Source organism: Stegostoma tigrinum, chromosome 20 (genome assembly GCF_030684315.1).
Source record: "Stegostoma tigrinum isolate sSteTig4 chromosome 20, sSteTig4.hap1, whole genome shotgun sequence".
In the NCBI taxonomy this organism is placed as follows: Eukaryota; Metazoa; Chordata; class Chondrichthyes; order Orectolobiformes; family Stegostomatidae; genus Stegostoma; species Stegostoma tigrinum.
In genome coordinates this window covers 39,680,049-39,704,053 of record NC_081373.1, presented here as the reverse complement: position 1 = coordinate 39,704,053, position 24,005 = coordinate 39,680,049, and the positions used below count along the sequence as shown (strand labels likewise).

The window sequence follows — 24,005 nt, the reverse complement described above, 5'->3', positions numbered from 1 at the left end:
CTTTGAAACACATGACAGTGAGGTAGATATTTGCAACAGTTGCAGTACCTATTCCCATAGGAATTCCTTCATAGAGCATGTAATGATGAGGTTTACGTCCAACAGAAACAAGACTAGATAAGCAGCACTGATGAATTTAGCGCTTTGATCACCCCGAGGAACATAGGCTCCTGAGGTGACAGAGTTCCTTGAGTGAAAGATTGTTGGGCAGTTATTGAATGGTAGCACTTGGTTTACTCTGAGGTTACAATATTTGGATTGTTCTGAGCAACCAAAATTTGTTCCAGGTTGAAGGGGCAGAGTTGGACCACCATGAATGGAAAATGTTTGCTCAAATCCCAGGGAACAGCTGTGCTTGACTGTTTCACGCATAACATGGTTGGAACCATGTTATTCCTTTTATCTCCTTATTTTGAAAAAAAAATGCACGAGATGCAACTCAGAGAAGGTTCACTCAACTAATTTCTAGGATGACAGTTTTATTGAATGAAACAAAGTTGAACAAATTGGACTCAAATCCACTGGAGTTTAGAAGAATGAGAGGTCATTTCATGAAAGCATATAATATCATTAAGGGATTCATGAAATGGACACCAGGAATATTTTCCTCTTGTTGGAAAAACTTGAACTAGGGGATACAATCTAAAACAGGATTTTTTTAATGACGGAGATGAGGTGTTTTTTTTTTCCCTTTTGGAGGGACAGTAGTCTGTGAAATTCTCTTCAGAAAGCAGTGGATGTTAGGTCATTAAATTTATTCAAGTCCAAGTTAGATAGATTTTCAATAGACAAGGTAATCACGGGGAAGATAGGAAAATGAAGTCGAAACCGCAATCAGATGACCCATGATCTTATTGAACAATGGACCAGGCATAAATTGCTTATTCCTGCTCTTAAGTGTTATGTTCCATCCTAAGGAAATCTAAATGTTGGTTGAATCGAGCTGTTTGATCTGGGAATGTACTGTGCAGCTTCACTTCCAACTGATGTGCACTAGAGCAATTAAGTTCCTTAACAGAATTCACTGCTCTTTAAAAGTTGGAAAGTAAATGACAACCTGCCTCTTGAAGGATATGTGCAATAGTCCCTCTTCCACTGCTACACTGGCCCTATCCCCCACCTTTTCCTCTGTTACATCGATGACTGTATTGGCACTGCCTGATGCTCCCACGAGGATCTCGAACAGTTCATCAACTTTACTTACACCTTTCACCCCAACCTCAAATTCACCTGGACCATCTCTGCTACCTCTCTCTCCTTCCTGGGCCTCTCAGTCTCCATCCTTGGTGACCACCTTGAAACTGATGTCTATTTCAGGCCCACCCACAGCTACCTAGACTACACCTCCTCTCACCCACCTTCCTGCAAGAATGCACTCCCCTGTTCCCAATTCCACCACCTCCGCTGCATCTGCTCCCAAGATGAGGCGTTCCTCTCCCAAACATCCCAGATGTCCTCGCATTTCCAGGACAGCAGCATCTCCCCTTCAGCGGTCGAAAACACTCTCAACCACAACCCTTGTGGTTCCCGCACCTCAGCCCTCACACCCTGTCCCCACAACAAAAACATAGACAGAATCCCCCTTATCCTCATGTATCACCCCACTAACCTCCGTATTCAACGCATCATTCTCCGCCACTTCTGCCACTGTCAATGTGACGCCATTACCAAGGATATATTTCCCTCCCCATCTGTATCTGCCTTCCAGAGGGACTGCTCTCTCTCCACGACTCCCTCCATGACAGACGTTCACCTGGTCTATTGCACCCACTGCTCCTGATGTAGCCTCCTCTACATCTGTGAAACCAAGTGGAGGCTCGGAGACCGCTTTGTAGAGCACCTGCGCTCTGTTCGCAACAAACGACAACACCTTCCAGTTGCAAACCACTTCAACTCCCCCTCCCACTCCCTCGGCAACATGTCCATCCTGGGCCTTCTCCAGAGTCACCATGAAGTGACCCAGAAACTGGAGGAGCAGCACCTCACATTCCGCCTTAGAACATAGAACATAGAACATAGAACAGTACAGCACAGAACAGGCCCTTCAGCCCACAATGTTGTGCCGACCATTGATCCTCATGTATGCACCCTCAAATTTCTGTGACCATATACATGTCCAGCAGTCTCTTAAATGACCCCAATGACCTTGCTTCCACAACTGCTGCTGGCAACGCATTCCATGCTCTCACAACTCTCTGCGTAAAGAACCTGCCTCTGACATCCCCTCGATACTTTCCACCAACCAGCTTAAAACTATGACCCCTCGTGCTAGCCATTTCTGCCCTGAGAAATAGTCTCTGGCTATCAACTCTATCTATGCCTCTCATTATCTTGTATACCTCAATTAGGTCCCCTCTCCTCCTCCTTTTCTCCAATGAAAAGAGACCAAGCTCAGTCAACCTCTCTTCATAAGATAAGCCCTCCAGTCCAGGCAGCATCCTGGTAAACCTCCTCTGAACCCTCTCCAAAGCATCCACATCTTTCCTATAATAGGGCGCCCAGAAATGGACGCAGTATTCCAAGCGCGGTCTAACCAAAGTTTTATAGAGCTGCAACAAGATCTCACGACTCTTAAACTCAATCCCCCTGTTAATGAAAGCCAAAACACCATATGCTTTCTTAACAACCCTGTCCACTTGGGTGGCCATTTTAAGGGATCTATGTATCTGCACACCAAGATCCCTCTGTTCCTCCACGCTGCCAAGAATCCTATCCTTAATCCTGTACTCAGCTTTCAAATTCGACCTTCCAAAATGCATCACCTCGCATTTATCCAGGTTGAACTCCATCTGCCACCTCTCGGCCCATCTCTGCATCCTGTCAATGTCCCGCTGCAGCCTACAACAGCCCTCTACACTGTCAACGACACCTCCGACCTTTGTGTCGTCTGCAAACTTGCTGACCCATCCTTCAATTCCCTCGTCCAAGTCATTAATAAAAATTACAAACAGTAGAGGCCCAAGGACAGAGCCCTGTGGAACTCCACTCACCACTGACTTCCAGGCAGAATATTTTCCTTGGGAGCCTACAACCCAATGGTCTCAATGTAGGCTTTACTAGCTTCAAAACCTCCCCCCCAACCTCATCCCAGGACCAACCCTTCCTCTCATCCCCACCTCCTTGACCTGTCCAACTTCTTTCCCACCTATCTGCTCCTCCCACCTCACTGACCAACCCCCACCACTGCCTACCTGCACTCACGTATCGCCATCAAAACCTACCTTCCCCAGCCACACCCCTCCTCTCTATTTATTTCACAGCCCCCTATCTCAGACATCCTAAACAAGTGGCCAGCCCAGTGGAGTTCATTTCTAATGATTATGGACCAAATGCTGACGCTATTAAGCTGCTTCAAGCATGCCGACGTTAGAATGCCTGTCCTGCCAGTTGATGTGGAGAATCCTTCTCAAATGTCCATATTTCTCAAAGGAGTTGACAGAAGATGAATGGTGTGAGTTGTCAGTGACAATATTAAAGATGGTAGATTGTGGGTTGGGGAGGGGATTAAGATGGAGAATAGAGCTGGCATGATGTTGTGGGGCTTGTCTATTTGTTTGAATGGGGTAAAGGCAAAGGAGAGATCTACCATGAACAAAGTTGAAGGAGGAATGAAGTGCCTGATTTAATTAAGGAATTGAAGAAGAGGATTGACAGTGTAACTGGGGGCAGGAAGGTTTGAAAGAAGAATATTCACTAATGAGAAGGATTTGAAAGAATGCTGGGAAAACTGGGAGAACTGGAGCTGCAAGAGTTCTCCCTGCGAATGCAGTGAGGAGTATAAAGCATCTCTGAGCATCAGCTCATGAAAGGATTGAATACCTAGAGTTGGGTGTGAAAGAGCCACTTTTAGGGAAGTGATGACCTTGCTCAGTTGTTGAAAATACAAATGTGTGGAAGAAAAATAAACATTAGTAACATATAAAAGTTCTTTAGGCCAGCATAAGCGCAAAAATATTTAATGTAGGTACTGATAATGTGCTAGTTGCAGGGACGTGGATTGTCATTTAGATTTCACATGCACACCTTAAGTTAGCTTCCTGCTATTCAGTTGATAGTGATCAGCAGTAGCCATCACTATTTCTTCTAAGGTGACTTTCTTAAATAAGAAAGTTACTTAACCCTTTCCAGTAAAAGATAATTTTCTGCTGAGGCATTTCAATAAATAAAATCATTAACTCGTTTTAAAATAGCAAACTGGAATCAGTTTACAGTAAATGTTTTACCAGTATCCCATCCTGCAGACGATGCTCACGAGCCATTCACATCCTCAAGATATTTCAGACCACCACGATAAAGCAGTTAACTTGATCAGCACCCTATCTACCACCTTAAATATTCACTTCCTCCACCATGAGCACACTTTTCGAGCAACTTGCCAAGCTTTTTTTGAGAGCATCAGCAAACCCATGATCTCTAACACTTTGAAGGACACGAATGAGCATCACCTATAAGATCCTGTCAAAGTTCACACCATCCGGGCTTTAAAATGTACAAACTTCCTTCTGTAACCCTGTGTTGAAATGCTGGAACACCCTTCCTTCCAGCACTTTGAGTGTGCCTGCACCACACAGACAGCAGCAGTTCAAAAAGACAACTCAGCATCACCTTCGCAAGAATAATTAGGAACGAGCAATAAATCTTACTTGCACCAATAATGCTCATATCTATGAATGAATTAACAAAAATGACAAAAAAATTCATAAAGATCTTGAATCATTTCTTAAAAATTGAACTGTCATAACTGTGACAGCCAATTTGTGCAAGACCTCACAAGCATCAAATACTGAAAACATACTGAGTAAAGCCCTTCAGGTTTTTATTTATGTTTTCCCTATTAATATGACTCAGCAAATGTTGATTAAATTGCAAGTCCATGTAATTACTTTCTCTTACAGAAGATTATAAGTCAGGGCTTTCTCAATTTAGCAGCTTTTGTAAAACTGTTGGGCAACTTCACCTAATTTTTATCTCCTTCAGAATGCATTGCAACATATGTGATGCATAAGAGTTCATAGTGCAAGAGGTAATGTATCAGGGTGGATCGAAGATCGACTAACAAGAAATACAGAGTGGGTGCACATGCATCACGGGAAAAATGGGTGGCAAGATGTGACAAGTGCAGTGCCATAGAGATCACTGCTGAGACCTCAGTTGTTTAAAGAAGAGGGGTTTGTAGAGCTTTTACAATTCTTCCAGAACACATTGTCTTTGGAGTTGGCACATTTGTAGCCTTTTCCTTGAGGACCGTTGACCATCTGTAAATCCTTTTTCCCTGTTTGCAGATCTTTTATCTCTTAGCTGTCCTTTGCAGATGATGCCATTCCTGCTAAAACCAGTAATTCATTTGGGGGACCTTCAATCTCCTAAGTGTCCATCATAAAGGAAATAATTTATGCTACCTCAGGTATTATCTCTTAACTGAGTCTGGATGAACTTTAATTTAATGCATGTCCATCATGGAAGACAGTTGCTCTGTATATTGTCGAATGCAGATGTCTTTTCTAAAGGAGAAGATTTAGAGTCATTGAGCTGTACAGCACAAACAGACACTTTGGTGCAACTTGTCCATGCTTACCTGATACCCTACATAAATTGAGTCCCATTTGCCAGAGTTTGGCCTGTATCCCTCTAAACCTCTTATTCACATACCGATCCAGATGCCTTTTAAATGTTGTAATTGTACCAGTCTCCATTACTTTCTCTGGCAGCTCATTTCATACATACACTACCCTCAGGTCCCTTTGAAATCTTTCCCTCTCAACTTAAATAAGTGCTCCCTAGATTTGGACTCCCCTAACCTAAGAAAGGACGTTGGCTATTCACCCTATTTATGTCCCTCATGATTTTATAAACCTATATAAGGTCACCCATCAACCTTTGATGCTCTAGGGAAAATAACACCAGCATCTGCAGCCTCTCCCTACAACCCAAATCCCCCAACACTGACAACAACCTTGTAAATTTTTATTGCAAGTTTAAATTTGAATGCACTAATCCCATTGTACAAATAAACATTTTTGTGCTCTGTATCCTACATACACTAGACGTGTCATATAGTTTTAAAGATTTGGCATACTTTATCATAAATAGGCATTTTTTCAGCTTGCAAGGCTTTCAATTTCCATAGTGTTGATACCTAATCATTGGTATCTGTTCTTTGGACTACTGCACTGACTTGACATGGGCTGCTGTAGAGTGTTTATATCTTAGAAAGTGGACAAGTTCTGTTGACCTCCTGCGTTAAGGTTATCCTTGTCTTCTGAGGATTTTTCTGCTTTCTGTTTCCAATTTTTTGGAATAGCTTTCTTCAAAGTCAAATTTTGATTGAATTGTGATAAATCTGACAGAGAGACATCAATAATTCCAATAACAATTCTTTCTCTTATGAATTCAAAGCTCCATATTCACAGTTTTCCATTAATCTTTAGAGGCCATTATATTATCGATCAGATTCTCCTGGATGCCAAACTCTACTGTGAATTCATGCTATTTCAAGGAGGTTAATGCTTCTCAGATTGAAGGAATTATTATAAGATGTTAGAACATCTTCAAAAGTGTCTGTGTCTTTTTTTACATTTTGTCAATTTATGATGTCATTGACAGTAGGACCTACTGAGTATACTATTGTATTTAATTTTTCAGCATGTGATTCAGTATTTAATTTGAAAACAGTTGTACATCTTAAAAATGGATTTTTCCAAGATCATGTTTTCTACTTGGCCCATCTCTGACATTAAATCTTAACGACAATAATGACTGTTATGCCATTTCTTTTTAATGCAATTATTTACTCTTAATATAGCTACTTTAAATCTGTAGCATCTCAATGCAGTTTGTTCTCTTTTCCTGAAATATGTAATCATTCCACAATAGATAAATACAGGTGGTTTTTAAAATTGTCATCTTGCAGTAAACAAACACTCATTAAATGAACTTGAGTAAGTCTACTCAAACTTTCATACTCTGTATAATAGTAATGTCACAGGATTTTCTTAGTTTGCGAGAACTCTATTATAATGATGCTATATTTTGTTATTCATTCAATGAGTGAAAGACATTGCTGACTACGCAAATATTTATTGCCCTGGAGAAGGTGTAGTACTTAGTGTGTAGGAACAAATAATTCTAATATTTAGAGTCACAGAGTCACAGAGCTGTAAAGCATGGAAACAGACCCTTCAGTCCAACTCATCCATCGTGCCCAGATATCCTAAATAAATCTAATCTCATTTTGCCAGCATTTGTTCTTCCTATGCATATAACATTCAGATGCCTTTTAAATGTTGTAATTGTACCAGCCTCCACCACTTCATCTGGCATCTCATTTCATACATGTATCACCCTCTGTGTGAAAAAGTTGCCCCTTAGGTCCCTTAGAAATCTTTACCCTCTCACCTTAAACCTGTGCCCTCTAGTTTTGGACTCCCCCACCCCAGGGAAAAGACCTTGGCTATTCACCCTATGCATGCCATTCATGATTTTATAAACATTTAAAAGGTTATCCCTCAGTCTTTGACGCTCCAGGGAAAATAATGCCAGCCTATTCAGCTTCCCCCTATAGCTCAAACCCTCCAACCCTGGCAACATCCTTGTAAATCTTTTCTGAACCCTTTCACATTTCATGACATCCTTCCTGCACAAAGATCAGAATTTAATGCAGCATTGCGAAAGTGGCTAACCAATGTCCTGTATGGCAGCAACATGACCTCCCAACTCCTATACTTAATGTACTGATCAATAAAGGCAAGCATACCAAATGACTTCTTCACAATCTTGCCTACCCGTGACTCCACTTTCAAAGCACTCCAAGATTTCTTTGTTCAGCAACATCCCCCGGGATCTTACCATTAAGTGTATAAAGTCCTATCCTGATGTGCCTTTCCAAAATGCAGCACCTCACATTTATCTGAATTAAACTCCACCTGCCACACTTCAGCCCATTGTCCTATCTGATCAAGATCCTGTTGTGAGGTCAACTTCTTCGCTGTACACTATACCTCCAATTTTAGTGTCATCTGAAAATTTACTAACCATACCTCCTACGTTCACATCCATATCATTTATATAAATGACAAAGAGCAGTGGACCCAGCACCGATCCTTGTGGTACACTGTCTGTCACAGGCCTCCAGTCTGAAAAGCAACCCTTCACCACCACCCTCTGTTCTGTATCCAAATGGCTAGTTCTCCCTGTATTCCATGTGATGTAACCTTGCTAATCAGTCTACCATGAAGAGCCTTGTAGAATGCTGAAATCCATATCGATTACGTCCACTGCTCTGCCCTCATCAATCTCCTTTGTTACTTCTTCAAAAGACTCAAACAAATTGACCTGGTATGACGGAGGATTGGAAATATAGTTGCAAGTCAGGATGGTGTGTGGCTTGGAGAGGAATTTGGGGTGGTGGTAACTCCCACGCATCTGCCATATAATATTCCATATCCTATAATAGTTTTAAACTCTGCATTATGGCAATATTGTATTTCTGTACTGAGAGACTTTCTCACCTTTCTTTCCTGATCAAAATGGTGGTTTCCACCCTCTCTAGCCAAGATGGAAGCTTTCTGCCTCTTCCAGGTGAAATGGACACTTTCCCAGCTCTAATGGTCTAAAAGAGAATGTGTGTCCCCATGCACATTTTTTGAAATAAACCTCAATTAATAAATCTTCTTTCCAAAATCAATATTTATAACTAACCTGATCGTACCATAATCTTACAGTTCTGCTACCAATCATTGAATTTCTGCAGTCCTGTAGCAGGACATTAGATCTATTAGATTCTGTCTTCAAAACCATTAAATTGCCCATTTGTCACTTTAAATGTACTCTGATTTTTCTGATTTGTTTCCTTTGTATAAATCATTACTCTGGCCCTTGCTTTACCTACTATGGCCGTGTCTTATGGAGCCTTCATCATGATTGCCGTGTTGCCCATTTTGAAAGGTAAGTACTCCTTTTTACTTCCAATCTTCCCAGTCTGGTCTCTGGTGCTTTTATTTTAAGGTTTATCATCATCATCCATAGGAAAGTCTAATCTAAATTGCAGAGTTCTGAATTTCTTGCGTAAATCCTTTTTCTAAAGGAATTCTTCAATTTCTTATTTTACCACTCTCTTCCTAGCCCACACTGCTTTTCTTGAGCATGTTATATGCTCTGAAGTTAAGATTTTCTTCCGAAATACTGCTTCTTTCCCTGGTGCAGCTTCCACCAGCAGAGTTGACTATCTGCTTATCTCCTTTCACTTGTTGACTGTCTGTCCCAGTCTTCTTAAAGTAGTCATGCTCTTAAAGTGGAAAACTCAGTTTTCTTCCAAAAATGGTTTTCCTCCTAGATCAGGTGTATGCTTTTCATTGTTGTTTCCTTGAGGTATTTATGCAATAATCCCATACTGATCACATTGTGATCTATGCAGTATCAAACTTTGGTGGTTTGTGTTTGAGGTTGGGTGTGGCCACTAATCCTTCTTTCTAGCTATTTTAAATCAACCCGTTTAGAGATGGTATTACACACCTGTGCAGCTTGAACAGACACCCTGCCTCAGGGGGACATTAACACTGTGCTACATATGCCCTCAATCCTTACTTTCATGAATCTGAGGGCTTATGTAATTAGTAGTGGTTCAGGATAAGCCACTATTGAGGTCCTAATAAGATGATGCACTTATCTGACCCAACAAGATGTAGTTGCATGATAGTAACAGGTACAAGTTACACTAATTAGTTAGGCATAATTACAAAGATGATGGGGAATGAGAGTTGACACGTCTGTTTCTGTCAGGATCTCTGGTCACACTGCTTCTTCCTCACCAAAACACAGTAATGCCATCAAACTGGATGAAGCTGCTTCTAGCTTCAACATGATCTCTTTCAGAAATAATACTGTCAACAACCCAACTGGCCTAAACATTGACATTTCATTGAAATGAGTTGATTCTTTTTCCTCAGAAAATCTGTCAGGTGCAGGCCTAAATTTTCTGACTATAATATTGCAATATAGTAGTCATTTAAAATGAGTAGATTACTGCCAGCAATTCAATCAGAATATTTCAATCAATAACTCGTCTAACAATAATACACTAAGGCATGAAAATATTGTGACAGAAGCAGATAATCAGTATTGTGACATATACCTCATTTTGTCACTCTTGTAAAATCATGCACTTAAATTTTCACAAACAGTATTCCTCAAAACTTTGAACGCAAGGCAAGTAAAACATTAACATTTCTGAAGGTTGATGATTCTGTGTGTGCATAAATGTGGTTGTTTTCTGTCAGGAATTCCACTTAAAGGAACTTCAGAGGCTCAAAATGGCCTGTAACCTCTGTCAAGGTTAGATTTTGGACCATGTCAAGATTAATTTCTCTAAGACCTGAGACCATTTGTTAGGTTTCTTTGAGTTCCTGAATTATCTTCCCGAGATTCTCATAAACCCTGCAATCACATATCTCTGACATATTCTGTCCTGTTTTGGGCAGGGAAACATATTTTTGTGAGCAGGTGAAGAATTGGTTTTGTAACAAGTGAAACACTTGTGAACCTTGTATCATGTTGAGTTTTGGAAAGATGCCCACAAGCTGTAAGAAAGGAGAATCTTTAAACAGCCAGGGATTTTTAAAATAGAGTATGATGATGTAAGAAATTACAACAGCTGTTGTTTTAGCTATGCTACCCCAATGAAGCCTTTGGTGGTATGCCGTCCCCACACAACGCTATGACGAAGATTAATGACAACTGAAGTGAGGTCAGCTCCAAGCCTTTATGGTGAGAAGGGGCCAGGGATTCTAAGGAGATGGTATTTGCAAGTTATTCAGGAAGGATAAAAATGTTGAGGTTACATTTTGGATGGCACCCCTTGCCCCAGTGATCTGCTGCTTCAAAACAGCCATTTTTATAACAGTCCTTGTCTCTGGCCTACCTTGTTCTGTCCAGCATTTTAAAGCAGTGGGGATGGATTGAAACTCTTAATTGCCACTTGATTGGACAGCTAAGAACCTCAAAAAAGGTGGACAGCCTCATGGGTAGCTTACTTGTCCTGTATGATACAGGGAATGAGTTGGGATGGACATGAAGGTGGCCACTCAATATATTTCACATGCCCTCTCTTCAGTACTACCATGGGTTGGAAGGTGCTGTCTGAGGGGCCTTGTTGAATGACTGCAGTGCAATTCAAAGATAGTACACATTGCTGCTATTCAGCATTAGTGATGGAGGGACTGAATTTGGATGTGCAGCCTATCAAGCAGCCTGCTTTATTGTGGATGTCAAACTTCTTGAGTGTTGTTGGAGCTGCACTCAACCAGGCATGAGGAGCGTATTCCATCACACTCCTGACTTGTGCCTTGTAAATGGTAGGCAGGCTTTAGAGAATCAGGTGGTGCATTACTCACTGATATATTCCTAGCCTCTTACTGACTCTTGTAGCCATTGTTCTTTTATAAGTCCAGTTGAGTTTATGGTAAATAATAACCACCAGGAAGTTGATAGTATGATAATGAAAGAAGACTGCTTAGGTACGAATGTCCACTTTCAAATAAGCAATTCATATGTACAATATCCATGTCCTGTGCTTTATGTGAGTTGTCATAAGTCTGTACTTTGTTACAAATATTAGTTACAATTTTAGTGAGTAACTTCATATAAGTTTTCTTATCCTATAACAACTGTAATTTCTCAAAGCAATTTCAGTAAATGAGAGATAATCAAGCAAGTTCCTCTGCAATAGCAAAACTCTAACACATTATCTGAGTGTTTATATATTGTCCCTGAGATCCTCCACTGGAATCCATTTTGCTTTACACCAAGAAAAACAGATTTTAAAAACTCCCCCATAATAATGAACATGAGAAATTAAAAAGTACAAAGGAATCAAAATTAACTTCGAATTAGAAAAAGGGCGAATAACAATGCTTAAAGCTTCACAAAATATGTTTAACATTAAAATATTTTGCACTGTTTGTGTTGCTGTTATGTGACAAACTGAAATCAGTGGAGCTCAAAGTAATGTTCGTGGACAGCACAGCTGGTAACTTGAACAAATCTTTATCTGCATCCTCCAAACAGAAAACCTTTCATGGCATTGCAGAAAATATCAGCAGAAACTGGCAGGACCATAAATCAGTATTAGTGACTGTAATCCACTTCAGCTTTTAAAATTCAAATAAAATGTAAATGAACTAATCAGTAAGAATGCATGAATCAATCTCGCTGGGCACAGGAAAGACTGCAAAATGATACAGCAAACGCATATTCCAAGTGGAGCAATGAAGTGCAGTCACCAAAAATTCCCAAAACGTGAAAATTCGAAGGATTTTCAAACAATATAAACACTAAAGTTGCGACCTAGTAGCAGCTGAGATGCTGACTGACAAAGAGCAAAAAAGGAACACTTCTTTTTTCTCTCCAGTTGCTCCTACCAGAAAAGACTAGGAAAAGTTTCTAACAATGTTAGAATTGAGATCCCTGAACTAGCAGTATGACAGCAGAATGAAAGGCAAAGAAACAAGAAAACCAAAACTAATAATGTCTTAACTCCAGCTGACAGACAATTCCTCCCAGTTCTTCCGTTAAATGGCAAGCCACCCTCTACCTTCACAAGTGAGAAAAATGGCCACTCCAATTCTGAGCATTAAGTCCTCCATTGTGCTTCACTCATTCAGATTAAGTTCCTAAAGGTTTACATTTTCCTGTTGGCTGTAATTTCTCTTCTAACTCAACTCTGCCGTCAATTCCCTGTCCCATGAATACCATGTCCCTTTACCCTCATCCCAGCCCACCCACTGAAGATATTGCAGCTTTCCTCAGACACGTCTTGCATAAATGTAATTGCCCCTTCACCCTATTTTCCTTGTCTTTGCTGTTGCCTCTCTTTCCTGGGCCATCATTCACCTTTGTCCATTTTCATCAGTCCTCTCACTTCCATTCTCCTGTTCTTGTTCCACACTCTTGTTCTCCTTTCTGCTCCACATCCCCAATCCTGTCCGACCTCCTCCCCTTCCCTTTTCCTCTAACTACTCTTGCATCTGTGTCGATAGGGATGCCTTTCTTACCCTTTACCCAATAACCCTGACAAAAATGAATAGAGTTCTTTGTTCCGATTCCCCTTGTGCAACACTGTGTTAAAAATGGTGAACAGTCACAATAGTCCGATAGCATTGCAACTTCTCTAATTGTGTTATCAGAAGGATAGCCTAGTCCAACATGGAGAAGACTGGCACTGGTTGGAAATAGAGTTCCATTTTAAGCAGACAAAACCATTCGGACCAGTAACAGCCAATTCCACATTTTTTTAGCTTTCCCTTCTGGCTGGTGCATAGTATGGAAGGGACTACATGGATGTGGCAAAGGGAGTAAACAAAAGCAGGGGTAAGAACATACAGATACATATCGAACAAAATTTTTCTCAGTAGATGTTTTTCATACTTCAAGCTGACCATTGATTTCATTTGCACTCATGAATATAAATGACATGCTGTTGTTTCTTCAAAGGATATGATGCTCTTGGTCCTTACCTCAGCATTGGTTGTTGAGTGTGTTGCGGCTGGTCATTGTCGTGGTACTGAGGCACCTTTCTTGTTACTTGCTTGTAAATATTCCTGGCAGTGACACAAGTCCAGAAGATTGTAGACAGGGTGGAATAGTGTAAAACAATTCCGACCTAAAACATAAAGATATCTGCATTATACAAGCAGAAAGAGAGAAAGTCATTGTAGATATTTATGACAGGTATAATGGCTAAAGCTGGCTTTGTCACTCCAAATAAAACCTCTGTGGTGTCCTTGCACATTATAAAACCTTTGTTCACTTTACACTGAAAGGATATTGGAATGAGAAGCTGTTCCTGTCGGCTTTTATTTTTGAGAAATCTCATGACAGAGTTTGAATATCTAAACATTGTTTAGAGAGCACAGTCTGAATGAATATCCATGTATAATTCAAATTGGCAAATATTGGAATCTTTTTAGGATCAGTCTCTCATAATCCATAAAATTCATACAGTAAATATATCAGCTTCTTACCACCTCCACCATTTGGGTTTTAATTCTAAATACATTACATTTGAAATGATTATTTAACACATTCATAATATCTTTAACAGTGCTAAGTGTCAATGTTACATGGCTGGTCCACTGTATACAAAGAAAAAAGAACAAAGAAAATTACAGCACAGGATCAGGCCCTTCAGCCCTCCAAGCCTGCGCCGATCCAGATCCTCTACCTAAACCTGTTGCCTATTGTCCAAGGATCTGTATCCCTCTGCTCCCTGCCCATCCATGTATCTTAAATGACGCTATCGTGCCCGGCTCTACCACCTCTGCTGGCAATGCGTTCCAGGCACCCACCACCCTCTGCATAAAGAACTTTCCACGCATATCTCCCTTAAACTTTTCCCCTCTCAACTTGAAATTGTGACCTCTAGTAATTGAGTCCTCAATTCAGGGGAAAAGCTTCTTGCTATCCACCCTGTCTATACCCCTCATGATTTTGTAGACCTCAATCAGGTCCCCACATAACCTCTGTCTTTCCAATGTAAATAATCCTAATCTACTCAACCTCTCTTCATAGCTACTGGATATTGGAGAGAATTCAATAGAACACTCAGCAACACACGAGGATCCAAATAGATTGGCACTGAAAGACCATGAGATTTCCCACTTGTCTTTAAAGAGAGGGAGCTACAACCGACTCCTTACAAAACCAGCCCAATGATGAGTCTCCTGTTCTTCAACCTACGTCTGGGAGCCAGAACATTCAGGTAGACAGACCCTCCAGAAAGCTGCAAGCGAACTATTTGAAAAACAATATCTATTACTGATTTCCTAGCCAAGGGTGCTGTATCGAGGGGAAAAGAACCACCCACATATGGTGGCCAGTTGCTGGACTTTCCAGGAGAGTAGGTTTTGATGGGCACTCACTTGCAGTGACTTGACCACCTGCCAGCTCCACGTGAATGAGGTGCCTTCCCACTGATCCCAGAAACGCCAGCAGTACGAAGGCTGGAGAGAAGTGACCAGCATGATCTCAGAATAAATGCTTGCACAGCATGGCCATTTTCAGAGCCAGCTGGTTTGGGAGACAGTAACTGTGTGTTTTGAGAGGGATGCAGTATTATAACCAAGGTCTGATGTCTTTGCAGGCATTTACAGGGGCTGTTTGCTATTTTACACTAGCATTTAATTAGCATTATATTCACAGAATCTTGTCAGCATAAGAGAAAAACTGCATTTAGTAGTTGGAGCTAGGATCCCTTTCTGCAGTCAACATGCAAAAATAAACACCAGAATTTACAGGATGACAGTTTGGAATTTTAGCAAATGTGGCAAAGTGTTTGCAACTGCGATAATTCAAACGGACAGAGTGTGGTGGTGAAGGGAGTTGTGTGTATAAAAGTCTACATGTTTGATTTATCTCGCAAACAGTTCAGTTTAGTATCCTTACGTGGTCATTGGGTTACAGCAGAAGTTGATAAACTAAGTGTATCATTTTCAGCTAAAATACTTTGATGTACTTATGTTGAAACTTGCATACATATTCTTCCTGGCTACCCCAACTACCAAACAGACAAAACAGATTTGTTCTTGCTTTGTAGATTCTGTACACCTGTCAAAATTGCGGCTACAAATTGCACGATGCACTTTCAGTTTCAGAGGCACTCAGGCAGAAGGTTGATTGGTGCGTTAACAGCATAGTAGGTTGGCAGGCATTTTTCTATTCAATATATTACAGACTTGTTGATCTTATCTGGCATTGTTTATGTACAATCAACATAAAATTAAAGTTATAAAATTATTTTCTGTAACAATGCCTATTGTCTAACATCCCTTGTAAAAGATTTAATAAGGGAGCACTTAGGAAACAGTGACAGGATACAATTTTTATTGTTTTTTCATTTGTAGGAGGTGGGCATCGCTGGCTGGCCAGCAGTTGTTGCCCATCCCTCGCTGCCCTTGAGAAGGTGGTGGTGAGCTGCCTTCTTGAACTGCTGCAGTCCACCTGCTGTGGATTGACTCACAATACCATTAGGGAGGGAATTCCAGGATTTTGATCCAGCAACAGTGAAGGAAAAACATATATTTCCAAGTCAGGATATTGAGTGGCTTGGAGGGGAACATGAAGGTGGTAGAGTTCCCATAAATCTGCTGCTCTTGTCTTTCTAGGTGGAAGTGGTCGTACGTTTGGAAGGTGCTGTCTGAGGACCTTTGGTGAATTTCAGCATTGCATCTGGTAGCTAGTACATATTGCTGCTACTGAGCATCAGTGGTGGAAGGAGAGGATGCTTGTGGATTTAGTGCCATCAAACAGGCTGCTTTGTCCTGGATGGTATCAAGCTTCTTGAGTATTGTTTGTGCTGTACTCATCCAGGCAAATTGGGCATATTCCATCACACTACTGACTTGTGCCTTGTAGATAGTGGACAGGATTTTCTGAAGCAGAAATAATGCTTGACAAATCTAGTGGAAGTTTACGGATGTAATTAGTAGAGTTGATGAGGGAGTGTTGTGGATGTTGTTTACTTAGTTTCAGAAGGCTTTTGATATGTTCCCATAAAGAGATTAGCACGTAAAATTAAAGCACATTGGATTGGGGGTACTGTAGCGACAAGGATAGAGAACTGGTTGACAGACGGGAAACAAAGTGTAGGAATAAATCAGTCTTTTTCCAAATGGCAGGCAGTCACTTGTGGGGTACTGCAGGAATCAGTTCTTGGACCCCACCTATTCACAATATATGTTAATGATCTGGTTGAGGCAACTAAATATAATTTCTCCAAGTTAGCAAATGACACGAAGCTGAGTAAGTGTGTGAACTGTGGGGCGGATGCAGAGATGCTTCAGTCTAACTGGGACAAATTCAGTGAATGGGCATATGCATGGCAGATGAAGTATGATGTGGATAAATGTGAAGTTACCCACTTTGATCGCAAAAATAGAAAAGCCATTTATTATCTGAAATTGGAGAGGTAAAAGAAAGACTTTGATGTCTTTGTACACCAGTTCCTGAAAATAGGTAGACAGACGCAGCAGGCGGTCATGAAGATAAACAGTATATTGACTTTTATAGTAGAGGATTCGAGTATAGGAACACGCATGTTTTGCTGTAATCATATAGGGACTTGGTAAATCTGTACCTGAAGCATGTGTGTGGTTTTGGCTGCCTTATCCAAGGAAGGATCCTCTGGCTCTGCGGGGGGAGTACAACAAACAAAGGTTTACCAGACTCATTACTGGGTCGCTAAGACTGATGTATGAAGAGAGACTGCATGAATTAGAACTATATTCACTGGATTTTAGAAGAATGAGGGGGTATCTCATAGAAAGCTATAAAATTCTAACAGGGATACAGAAGGGTAAATATAGGAAGGATGTTGCCAATGATACTGGGGGCCAGAACCATGTGCCTCAGTTTAAGGATACAGTGTAGGCTATTTAGGACAGGGTTGATGAGAAATTTCTTCATCCAGAGAGTGGCATGTCTATGGAACTCTCTGTCACAGCAAGTGGTAAAGACCAAACTGCTGTGGTGATGGCAAGATGTCGTGTTTTACTCCTGATGCTCTCCCATTGGCAGCCCTCCCACCTTTCACCCTATCTGATTGGGCCAGCAACATTCAGGTCATCGGATCAGAAATTTGACTTGGGCAAACGGACAATGTCAGGGTAAAGACCAGCTGCTGACAGAATAAATCAGCCAGAAAAAGCAAGCACAGTGAGAAACAAGAAAAAAGTCAGAAAATAAAAATCAGTAGTGGGATGATAATCATGTACAAATTATCACCAAGGGTGGTTGATTAAGAAGGTATGAAATAGTTCAAAAATGGCTCTAGACAGCTTCTGTTGGGAAGAAGGAATTTGACTTATTAGATTTATAAATGCAATAAGGAAACCATGAAGGAATTGGATGGTTTGGCCAGATGATCCAATTGTACAGGTGGCTCTGAAATTGGTGTTACATCACAACTGCAGATAGGTAATGCATACCATATTATCCAAAGACACTTGACATGGGCAAGTCAATCAGAACCGTGCAGGTTAATCTTTTCCACATTTTCTCTTGATAGTTGGCAAGATCAACCTGAAAGTACCGGACAGAAAAGTGTTGCACAAAGGGAAGGGAAGGGAAGAGCTAAAATGAGAACATGTACATGTACAAAAGACATTTGTTCTGAGCTAGGTAAAAGGAAGGGCTGAATTACTATTCATGGCGGTCCAGTTCTATCTGGGTTGTTCTAAACTATGACAATTATGTATCAATTTTGATTGCCTCTGAAGCTGATGACATGAAGTGATGTTTGAAAACAACAGATTCAGTTCCTGTGTCAAGGGAGAAATAAGGAGATTGTTATATAGTCTGGGTTACACTAATATAAAAGCAGATATTGTATACCAAGAGTTAAATGGCAAGTAAGAGGCATGAAATGTTCTTATTGGCATTGACATTGCTGAAGCTGAGTAGCTACGAGGGTAAACCCAATCTTGTTTTATTCAAATGAAAGAAATCCGGATCAAATTGAAAAAATTGGGTTTTGAAACATATGATTCTTGAGAAATTATAGTTAGTAGTAATGGAAAACTGTAGTCAATCTTTTATTTTATTTTTTATTCTGACTTTAATAAATTTCTCAAGGATAGGTGATCTATCTTATCACTTAGGTGATAGAATTTACCAGATGGAACCAGTTTGATTTCTTTCATTACCATACACGTTTAGCTGCTTCTTCAATGAGCTCAGTGTTCAAGCTTGTTCCTGAGAACGTAGCCCTTTGTTCTTTGTATATGGTGGACCAGCCATGGAATTAATTTCCATAAACAGAACAATCATTCAAGGCTATTGCTCATAATGAGCAGAGGATATTAAATAAGGAAAGTGCTCTTGTGGTGCAGAGGAAATGTCCATGCCCATGGGCCACAGAAGCTTGGGTTCAAGTCACCTGGTCCACAGGTGTGTAGTTACATCTTTGAACAGGTTGATTAGGTAAATAGGATTTAAAAAATGAGGGGAGTGCTGTTACAGCATAGTGATTATGTCCCTATGATTGAGCCAGGAAGCTGGGGTTCAAGTCCCATCTGCTCCAGAGGTGTGTTATAACATCGCGCAACAGGTTGATTGGAAGTATTTAAGAGTTGAAACTGCTGTTGACAAAAAATAAAAACATGAGAAGGTTCTCCTGTTTAAGGCAGGCATCAGGAGATGTGTTCACTTTCAAGTTGCAAATTCAACTCTGTCAAAAGTCTGTGAGAAGTAGGATTTTCCAAAGATTAGGAACATAATTGCACAAGAGGTGGCAGGGAGGTCCAAGATCATATGCAGGGGAGAGTGCTGCAGCAACGTTGAAGCATGCCGGTTGTAACGTCTACACCTGTTTCTGTCCCCATCTGGAAAATCTGATCCATTTATATTTGTTGTTCTAAAATGATTGATATCAAAAAGCAGTTTTGCAGTCATTGATTTACAAAAAATAATAGAAAAAAAATCTGGAAATGGATGGACCCTCAGAAGAAAAGAGAATATGTTACTTAATCAATACATGTACAAAAAGGAAGAAAAAAAGTAAGCTATGGTACATCCTGATTAAAAGAATGGGATATCCATATTTTACTTGACGTGAAAATGTTTGGTTAAATGGAATGTGGATTTACAGTCGCAATGATTTATTTCATTGTATCTCCGTATATCTGGTTCTCAAAGTTGAAACAGTTCAATTATCAACAATGAATGGGGTAGAGGGAGAATATAGGATTTGAACCTGTCACATTCCAAGACATTTTTCAGAACTGAAACATGGAACACCGTGACTCTAACTCTTTGAAGCTGAAAAAGAATAACTTTTATGAGAACAATAAAAAGGGAAAGTTGAGGCTTTTAATGCTTTAGTAATTGTATGCAATGAGTCAAAAGCTAGAGCTGTTTAAGTGAATACAGCATATGGTTGGATTTTGGAGTGTCAGAAAACAAAGCTGGTAAATGTTTCATGATTATGGATAATGGAAATAAGAAGTTGGCGATGTTTATCCAGACTGATCAGCTTTTAGGGTTCCCTAAATAGTGAACTCAATCCAAAAAAAGTTTGTTCAATTTTGGGAAGTAAAGTTATAAAATATGATGAGGCAATAAGATATTGTGGGAAAGAAACATAGCTTTTAAAATCTAAACACCTTCACTACATCTTCCAAAAATTTAAAACTACAGATTTGAATTATTTATTTTATCAATCAAACATAATTGGAGGTCAATGGCTTGTCTTATCTTTCATCTATACTTGTTCAGATGGTTGGTCACATTATCTTTCTCCACTGTGTGCTATCCTCTGTTGGCCTCACTGCCTATTCAACAGAGAGGCCAGTCCCCATTTTCATTGTACATCTATTTCATTCAGGTATTCCGTGTGCATGGTTTCCGGGTGCTGTGCCTTTTATTTTCCCAACACTCCTCTCTTGTTTGCATCACCTGCCTATAGCATGTGAACTTTTTGATGTCACAACCTCAAGTAAGTTCCCTTGAAAACCAGCTTTCACAGGAATCCAGTCTTTTGACTGTCCAAGACGCACATCCTTCTGAGTAACTCCATTTCAAATTCATTTATTCGAGCCTCATCACTCTTCTTGATGGGTCCTGCTTTCAGAGCCATACATTATCATCAGCTATACAAGGGATTTCAGAAAATGAGTCTTTGTTACAATCAAAATGCTCTGGCTGCTCCTGATTCTCTGAATTGAACTCACAACACCATGGCCCATGTTCAGTCTTGCTTGAATAAATGCTATTGATAGACATTTTTAGGACACTTTCTGTCTCCATTATACAACTCTTGCCTTCATGCACTTAGTCTGATACCAGGCAGCTGCTGAAAATTGTTTTCCATTGACCTCCTCAGATATTTTACGACAGACTTCCTGGCATTCCTGTGGTGCAGCAAAGCTGTATTTACCTCTGGACCAGGACACCTGGGTTCAAGTCCCAACTGCTTCAGAGATCTAAAGTAACATTTTCCAGCAGGTTAATTGGAAAATACCTGGACTTCTAGGGTAGATGGGACTTGACCCTGGAACAGCTGGCCCTGTGACAGGGCTACCACCACTATGCCATTGGCAACTTTACTGAAAACTGGAACATTTACTGGGAATAGACCCTTAATGAGCCAACAAAGACTTAAGTTGTCTTGCTAATGTGGAAGGGTGGGTGGGTTACAATGCCTGCTCCTTCCCTCTTTATCATAAACTTTAAAAGAAAATCTCCCCTGACCAACATAATTATCAAACAGATTATGCATGTCAATTTGGTACTGTGGTTTAATACTTCCTGTGCTGACTCTCAACTGGGAGCACAAATTCCCTGGCACTGACTCTCACTGACAGTACAGTTTCCAATGACTACATCTGAGACTAGGAACCTCTAACACTGACACATGGGGACGAAGGTCCAGTTGGATTAGCTCCCATGGCACTATTTCAAACACAAAAAAAAACAGAGGAATGATCACTAGCATCCTAGCCAATATTTATTCCTCGGTTAACATCATAAAATCAGATCATTTTGTCACTATTGGATTGCATAGTGATGAATGTTTAAGAATCTCAAGGGTGGTTTTAATGCATGCCAGGCATGCAAATACCTACTTTTTTTCCAGTCTAATTTCCTTCAGCATTTCTGATCTACATTTTTTGTGGTTTTAGCTTTATCTCCTGGGGCCTTCTGTAGCAGGATTCTTGGTATAAACAGTCACAGGTTCCAAACACTCCCATGGTTTGAAGCCAAAAACAGAAAAACACCAAGAATTTCTGCTGGGAGCCTTTTGACATTCTGTCACAACTTTGGGTTAAAATCTCTTAGAAATGGCAGAAAATCAGCTATTCATGAGATTTCTTAGAACATCTTGTCAACCTCCAACTGACATTATGTTGGGAGATTGGCAAGTCAGCAGTGCAATTCCATCTCTGCTTTTCAAAAAAAAGTTCAGAAGAATGTTCCACACCTTAAACTTCATTGTGCAAAAATTCAAGTTCCTGCTTTTCAGAGAAGGCAAAAAATGCTTGAAGCTGCTATAATTTCGGGATTCTATATAAGATTCTAATATTCGTAGGTCTAGAGAATTAGTAAAATTTCTTTGTTGAAAAAAACTGAAATTCACCAAGCAGCAAGAAGCTTTCTCTTTGGACCCGGAAGGTTCAGAAAATGAATGGAAATTGAATTGTACCTTGCGTGATTTAAGGAACTGACAGGAGCTCCAATGGCTGTATTTAGTTCCCTAAGCTGCACATCACTGCAATATGCAAGCTTAATCAAAAACATCATAATTAATAGTACAGAGGAATTTAACATTGACCACTTCTAGATATTACCTTATATATTTAATTAATTTAGATCTCCACTTGCTGGATCTGATAGGGTCACAATAACAAATTCACAGCAAACTACGAAAATGGGAAAGATGCTAACAACTCTGTCATTTCACATGTGGCAATGTAGATATGGATGAAAAATAGTTGAGACACAACAAGACAATTCTGTGATTGTTAAAACTACAGAATAATGGAAATTGATTAAAAGCTTTAATATTAAGTTTCTACAAAGATTACATTTACTGTGTGATATATAGCATAGCATATGTATGGTCATAGCATAGGAGCAGGTTAACTCACATTAGCAAACAGTAATTACAGAATAAGAATGATGATGTCAAAGACAAGGTTGGAATGCTTTATGAACAGAGTTTTGACTTCATTATGACTTAATTAAAATACCAAGGATGGAATCAAGGACCAAGTTGAATGAGAGATGAAGAATTTCCACATATTTTTAAGAGCAATTTGGATCTAATGGCTGTTTTAATTGGTCACAGATTTGGGTAAAATTAATTCAGTTCATTTTCTTTACTTGTGAGGTTGAAAGATACCAAATTTTTTCCACAACATTTATATGATTAGAACATCCAAGAGTCCACACAAGACAATTAGATCAGGAAGGATGAATGCTTTAGAAAGCATTTCCTCCAGCAAGACGCCATTCATTTTTTGATGAAGGTAAATATAGTTTTTTTCACCAGAAATCAAAATTCATTAGAAAAACATCACCTTCTGCTAAAACATACTTATTGCATTTACTCTTAAACCACATGTCTAGGGGTCTATTATTTTGTTTATATAATTTTCCCTTCCTCTGCCAGGATAGTGAGTTCTTCTCAAAATTCTGTCAATGTCCCTTTGCAATAAGCTATTAGCAATACAAGAGAGGGGTGTTATTTATTTGTCTCTATGTGAGAAATACATAGAATTCACTTTGCACTTCACCAGTGAATAGCAGATTTGCAAACTTTCCAAAGGAATTACTCTAACTAATGAACAAAATTCTCTATTACAATGACAAAAATAGATATGAAACATACATCACTTGTGCTTTTTCAGCCTGAAGGGAAACTGAACAATTATGTTTTTCTCACTTCTTATACTGATGCAAGGCTACAAATGATGTGATTCAGAAACCTGGTGATAGGAAGTGAATCCAAACCAAGAGCTACCTAACATTACAGCAGATTTATTGTACCAGCTAATGGTTAGTTATGTTTATTAAACTCACCAACTAATATCAGTAATTTATTTTTCTAAGTAGCAGCGCATGCTGAAAATCTTCCAGCTATCTGATTAATTCATGTGGACTTGCGTTTCTAAACATTCATTTTTCAAAACAATAAAATATTATTTTAAATTAAATAATTTTATGTGCTTCTAAAAACAAAAGTATTAATAATATAGAAGAATTTAAAATTGACCACATCTAGATATTATCTTCTATATTTAATTAATTCAGATCTCCATTTGCTGGATCTGATAGGGTCACAATAACAAATTCATAGCAAAATATGAAAATGGTAAAGATGCTAACAATTTTGTCATTTCACATGTGGCAATGTGGATATGGATGAAAAATAGTTGAGACACAACAGGACAATTCTGTGATAAAGAGGACATATCTTGCACATTTTGCCAAAGTACATAGGCAATAACTGTCAATGG

The 24,005-nt window shown here is 39.7% G+C and overlaps 1 protein-coding gene across 1 annotated transcript in view; it reads right to left on the bottom strand.

The window, feature by feature from the left end:
• LOC125461780 (adhesion G protein-coupled receptor A3) overlaps nucleotides 1-24,005 on the bottom strand; it is a 470,817-nt gene that overhangs the window by 15,252 nt on the left and 431,560 nt on the right. Inside the window, exon 17 of the mRNA XM_048550975.2 lies at nucleotides 13,509-13,654. Coding sequence (XP_048406932.1) covers nucleotides 13,509-13,654 — 146 coding nt within the window. The remainder of the gene's footprint in view (nucleotides 1-13,508; nucleotides 13,655-24,005) is intronic.